Raw genomic sequence first — 6,376 nt, forward strand, 5'->3', positions numbered from 1 at the left:
AGAATTCCAATAAGAAAAAAAACATGAAAAAAGAACAAACAAAATAAATCTAAAATTCCTAAACTTCTACCAACCCTTAAATCCTAAAGCCTTCAAATTCATTCTTCAACTTCTACCAACCTAAATATATATAGTAACCATCTATATATAGGCCCAACCCACCTCCTATTTGAGCCCTGTACAAACTTAACAAATTAAACAAAGCTAATTATACTAAAAATAGTAAATAAACTAAGAAACCGAGCCCGATAATATTTCTTAGTCACGCATAATCCACCTGCGGATTCATGTTTGGGATGAGCTCGGGTTCGGGCCCTGGCATGGGCATACATTTGGTTCTCATCTCCACAACCTTCTTGTGTGAGTTGGAGTGCAAAGACGGAACAAAAGTAGGGCTTGCAGCAGGGCGATACTCTGGGAAGAGCCGCCCTGACTTGTGGCGGACGCCACAAGCGTTGCAAAGGGTTTTCGGGCCCATAGGGCCAGCACGCCACTGGGGTGTTTTCGTAATTTCACAATGCATACATTTCCTAACCCCGTGTCCTGTCGGGTTTTGGGATTGGTTTTCGGTTTGCTCATCTGGGTTGGATTGAGCCTCGGGCTTCTTAGGCTTCTTCTTTCTCTTCTTTTGTTCGGGCCCAGGCCCGGGTTCGGGCCCACCAACAACTAATTTTAGCCCGTTGTCGGATTCCATGGAAACCGGCACTGGGACAAGGGTCACCGGGGAGAGGAGATCAATAGTGGCCGGAGGGCTAAACACTGGTGGGCGAGGGCGCTTGGTTCGGGCCCGTTGCGGGCCACGAGGAGTTGAGCTAAGCAGAATCATCTTTCCATTAACATCACCACCATTGCCGCCCGAGCAAGAGGATGAGCTAGAACTGCTGCTGCTACTCTCGAGGACCGACACGGGACTCGACACCTTAAACTCATAATTCGCAACCACTATAGGCTCCTCTTTAGCCTGAATACTCTCTTTGAGAGCTGGAATAGTCTCTTTCTTCATGGTCATTCCGGCACCGGAAAACGAGTCTTCCACAAAGTTTGACAGCCATTCAAGCTGAACGATATCTTCATACTGATAACCAAAAATCAAAATTCACATAATTAGAAAAAATATTAATTAATTCCATAAAATAAAAAAGGTAAACTGTAATTATTAATTTACAAAATTAATAAATTATTAAATAACGGTGTTTTTTTTAAACAATTAATGCGGGATTTGAAAGTAACAATTATTGATGGGGTCGATCAAAATCATAAATATTCTTTTTAATTCTGAAATAAACATATACTTTAATAATTAATAATAAAATATATACGTTACCAAAATCAGTAAGTACTAGCCACCGACAATTTTTGTTCTTCACAATTTTCAAATTCCAATATGAACAAATACTAAGTAAGTCTAAAAAAAATAAAATAATTAACAAAGCTAATGTTTACTCACCGGAACTGCAAGCTCTGCAGACAGTGTGGAAGCACAATTCCTATCGGCAAACATGGAATCAGAGACCTGCAGCTCATCGGAATTGTTGGTCCAAACGTCCGAAAAATCGAAGCAGGCATCGAGCGAGTTGTCGGTTACGGAAGGGAAATCGATCAAATCATCAATGTTATCGAACAAGCCTCCGCAGTCGATTTCATCGGTGAAATTATGCTCAGCCATTTTTGTTCTCAATTCTAGGTTCTGAAATTGAATTAAAAAAAAAACAAATTAATTAACAACTCATACAAAAATAAACATTTTATGGTAATGATGATACGTTATACTAAAAAAGTAGTAATGGGGTAAAGGAACTAAATAGTATGCCCGATACCTGACAGGTAATTACCGGATGAATATTTTAGAAGAAGTTATGGGAATTTGAGTGGAGAGGAGAGGTTTAAATCTAAAAATGTGAAATCAAATCGAAGTTTTATATAATTTACTATAAAACGATTACAATAAAGTGGCAGGCAAACGGGCAACAAGCTGCGCCGCAACCCCCTTTTGAACAGCAAAGCCAATCCTGCTAAAAAACGAAGCTTTGGGACCTAGAAGCTGAAGAGGTTCCGTGTACGACGCGCTGAACCCTACTCAAAAATTTCACAGCCTCTGGAGCCAGAAAACCAAATGTATCGAAGGCAAATGGTAGAAAGACATGTTGAAATGGAGTGTAATAAAAGCAAGGATATTTTGGTAATGAATATGATGAATGTGGTATTTAAAAAAGATATTGACGACAATGGTGAGACAGCTCGCAATGGCGTTATCTGGCGCATTTTAGCAAAGATATATACCAAAAAACAGAACAAAGTTCCAAATTTAGCTTTAACGTACACTGATTCTTCATTCATGAACATGAACCCAAATTTTGTTAACAGAATCTTATCAAATTGCATGTAAATTATTTTCGTGGTTTTGAAGTAAAATTACTTTTTGACCTTATCTAAGCGAAACCATAACTTTTTTTTTTCATCGAGGGGTCAATCATATGGTCGTTTTTTATACTGGCTAAACTAGAGTGTCATAATCCTGTTTTTTCTAGAAAAATCTCAAATTTTATATATAAAAATCCAGTAAATTCTCGTGACCCTCTTGACCGCCCTCTGGTTCCGCCCATTATATTCATCAGTAAAAATCAGAGGAAGATGAGAGTAAACCGAACCTTGAGATTATAATGCAAAGGAGATACTTCAAACTGTGAAGATTGGAACTCAGATACCTGAAAATGAGATATTTCACATGTTAAGTTGATTGAAAATTGGAATTAATATGTGAAAAATGTTAAAAATTAACCAAACGGAACAGAAATTGCATAATATTTTTTTTTTTAAATATCAAAAATGAAGCCGAAAATGATATAAAAATAAGCTAAAATCTCTGTTTTGCTTCCTAAAATGCGATTAAAACGTATTATTTTTCACAAGATTAAATCGTGCTTCCCCATGAAATCAACCAGAATCTACTAAATGTAGTTCCCAAATACTTTTTAGTTTTAATATTAAAAGAGGCCTGCGACGCAGCTTATTTACCCTGGTAACTAAAAAACAGTAATTCTTATATAACTGGTTAAAAACCACAGCAACTCGTTTAAAATTGATTAACAACCAAGGCAATTGCCAGGAAATTAATAATAACCCCAAGATATTAATGCAGCTTTTAAAAGACATAGCTTTGCTATCTATTATTATTATTATTTTTTTAGAAAACTTAGATTTTATTAAAAATTAGTGTTTACATTATTACATCGATACAAAGGCAATTGAAAAACAAGCTGCGCCGCTACATTTTTTTAATCAACCGTGTTTGTTTTCTGTGTGCCTTCTATTTCGAGGCATAAAAACATTTCTATCAACAAAAATAAGAGAAATTGAAAAAATCAGCTAAAATCTCAGTTTCGCTTCATAAACAAAGCGAAAACACAAAAATCCTTCGATAATCAAACCGCGGAAATTCGTACAAAATCAATTAAAAAACCAAAGAAACCGCCATAAAACCAAGAATAACCCAAAATCAATAAATGTAGTTTTTAAAAAGCATAGTTTTGACATCCAAATAAAACCAGCAACACAACTTGTTACCAGTTTGCCTTCAACTAAAGCCCGAAGAAATCGCCTTACGAAGACAAAAACCGAGGAACCACTTGAACTAAATGCACATTAACATTGATTCCAAACCAATTCAGGCTTTTAAAGAGGCTCACCTTCACTTTAAACCCTAACTGAAGCCTAAAACATGCAAAAGGCTACAATAAGTAACGGAAACAAAGATACTTATAGTTGAAGGAAATATAATAATAATAATAATAATAATAATAATAATAATAATAGTTGGAAGGTTGAAAGAAGAAATTGTGAAATTTGAAAGGAGAAAAATGAAGGCTAAAAAGGGAGTGGAAGATGTGAGGTAGGTGAAGCACCATCTTCACTGCTAGCTGTCTCTTACCCCATCATGTCGTGATCTTCTCTCTTCTAATTACCTCCCACACCCACACCCACACCCACACCCACACCCACAGCCACACCTCTCCACCGCTATATTTTTATTTTTACATGTAGTGTAAAACTTAAAACATAAATATATCAAACTTAATGGTTTGTTAACTGGATTCTAGATGTGAGGTGATTTAACGCGGTTTGGTTAATTATTTCTATTTAGGAGGTTTGTGTAAAATACAAAACAACATGGGTGTTAAATAATGGCAAAATAGTAAAGGAGAATTAATATATTGCAAAATAAAACTTTTTAGTTTTTTCTATTTAACATATGTTACACTTTTCTTAACGGACGGTAGAGGTTTTTGAACGATGGCTCTAGAGATTTATGAATTTACTTTGAAAATATCAATCTATACGAGTATTTAGAAGGATTTGAGAAAAATGAATATGAATTCGATTACGTGTCTATATATATTTTTTTGTTTTTATAAATATTGAACGAAAATAATCTTTCTGATATCTAGTATCACAAAACTTCATTTTAACTCATTGTTTTACCGTTTACCAAGACTAATGTTCATTACTTATGTGACCCAACCTACCTGATCGACTTGAACTGGAAATTCTAGGTGTTTATTGTGTTTTTGGTTTAATGTTTGTTTCGGTGCAAACCTAACCGATACCAATTAAATCTGTGTTTGTTGCTGCTACGTGGTGGGTTTGCTACCTAGCTGTATCTTTAAATAACTTGTATAGGTGTTATTGGATTAGAATGAATATTTACTTGATTATCATTCACATTTACTTCAAATTAATTGTTTTAACAACATCCAGCTTTCATTGTATGTATAAATGCATGTTCATTTTGAATTCATTTATATACTAAACAGGTGTTTGGGATTTCTTATTTTTACCTCCTTGTAACTTATTTATGAGATAAATTATATGTTACAATATTGTAACTTATCAACTTATCTCCTCACATATAAAACAATCTCAAACATCTTTTTAACTTATCAAAAATTATAAATTATAAGTTGGTTAAAATAAACAATCCCAAACACCCCCAAGAACCCACAAATAATTCATTTGTTCGACAAATTATAGGTTCGGGTTAAAATGCGAAGTTTTTTAAAAATAGGAAATTGTAGAAAATGTATCAAACAGACTCCGATTGAACTCAAACTGGCGATATTAGAACTGTCTCATCAATGATCAAACTCTATGATATTTGCTTTTAAGTTTTTGTTTTTCGATTTCTAGCTTGTGGGTTTTAGATTTTTTATTCATATCATTGTGCCTTTTTATTTATTATTTTGTCTATCATTTATTTTTGTCATTGTGTTTTTGTTCTTTGACGTTGTGTATTTTTTCCTCGTTATTGCGTTATATTACTCAACATTGTATTCTATTTTGCGATACATTGTGTTTTTATACCCTTTCTAGATTTAGAAAAACTATGTAGAATAACTTAACCCCACATTATAAACATGATATGTAAAACGGTTATGTAAAGATGTAACGCATGTACTTTTCATATATATTTTATAAAATACATACAAGTAAATTAAGCAAATCTCTTGTCAATATATTTTTTTATAATTTTACTAACAAAACTAACCATATCAATGTATTATGGGAAAATTCCTAAAATAGCCTCTTTTAGTGAGATAAGTCTTAAAATAACCCTTTTTTCTTCAAAATCTTTTATAATTTGGACTGTCAAGACGCATTGGGAAAAGATAAAAATAAAGACGAGATTTCGAAAGAAAGTCAGGTAAAAGACGAGATTTGGGGAAATAATGTCTGTAAAGTCCAAATTATTTGTAATCTTGGAGCAAAAGTTCAAATTTTTCAAAAACTTTTTTACTCAAAAAATCCGTCTTGAGAGACTGTTTTTTTATGTTTCCTACATTTCCCGTCCAAATTTTCAAAATCTTGGAAAATTATATTTTTTACAATTATACCCCTTGACCATCATCATCACCTTGAACCACCACCACCTTGAACCACCACCATCTCCGACGCTGTCGGCCCCACCCCATCACCACCACCGTCACTACCACCATAGCTGCCTCCACCACCACCACCACCTTGAACCACCACCCCTAAAATTCCACTACAGCCTCTTGACCCGACAATTGAAACCCTAAACCTTGTTTTGACACCATGCACAAAATAACAAAGTGATGTGGAAATGGTGGTTCAAGATTCTAGTGATTAGAACATACTTCAAGATTGTATTATTCTTCAGTCTCTCCTTTTCCTCTTCTCTCTCTTGCTATCTCTATACTCTTTATCTGAATGTCTATATCTGCTAGAAGATTCATGATGCTTGCTAGACGATTCATGATGTCTGTGCTTCGAGTGTTTTCTATCTTCTTTTTCCTTCCTTTATGTCTCGACCTATGTCGGTCCGTATAATCATCAGACTAGTCACTTGGATTTGTTCCAA

The 6,376-nt window shown here is 34.4% G+C and overlaps 1 protein-coding gene across 1 annotated transcript; it reads right to left on the reverse strand.

Annotated features, from left to right (window-relative positions):
- Window positions 1–239: 239 nt before the first annotated feature.
- LOC143550519 (GATA transcription factor 8-like) lies at window positions 240–3,768 on the reverse strand. The gene is made up of 4 exons (XM_077041149.1): window positions 3,687–3,768; window positions 2,649–2,705; window positions 1,448–1,668; window positions 240–1,075 (listed from the first exon to the last, which is right to left on the reverse strand). The coding sequence occupies exons 3-4, from the start codon at window positions 1,664–1,666 to the stop codon at window positions 263–265; spliced, it is 1,032 nt and encodes a 343-aa protein (XP_076897264.1). The 5' UTR covers window positions 1,667–1,668; window positions 2,649–2,705; window positions 3,687–3,768; the 3' UTR covers window positions 240–262.
- Window positions 3,769–6,376: the final 2,608 nt, after the last annotated feature.

The sequence above is a fragment of the Bidens hawaiensis genome, unplaced genomic scaffold (genome assembly GCF_021521415.1).
Source record: "Bidens hawaiensis isolate Kalapana, Puna unplaced genomic scaffold, B.hawaiensis_p1.1 tig00016045_1, whole genome shotgun sequence".
Classification (NCBI taxonomy): Eukaryota; Viridiplantae; Streptophyta; class Magnoliopsida; order Asterales; family Asteraceae; genus Bidens; species Bidens hawaiensis.

Coding starts and splice junctions, on each gene's coding strand:
- LOC143550519 (XM_077041149.1), bottom strand. CDS start 1,666: ATGGCTGAGCATAATTTCACCGATGAAATCGACTGCGGAGGCTTGTTC. Junction 1,076..1,447: donor CTGCAGAGCTTGCAGTTCCG/GTGAGTAAACAT, acceptor TTTGGTTATCAG/TATGAAGATATCGTTCAGCT.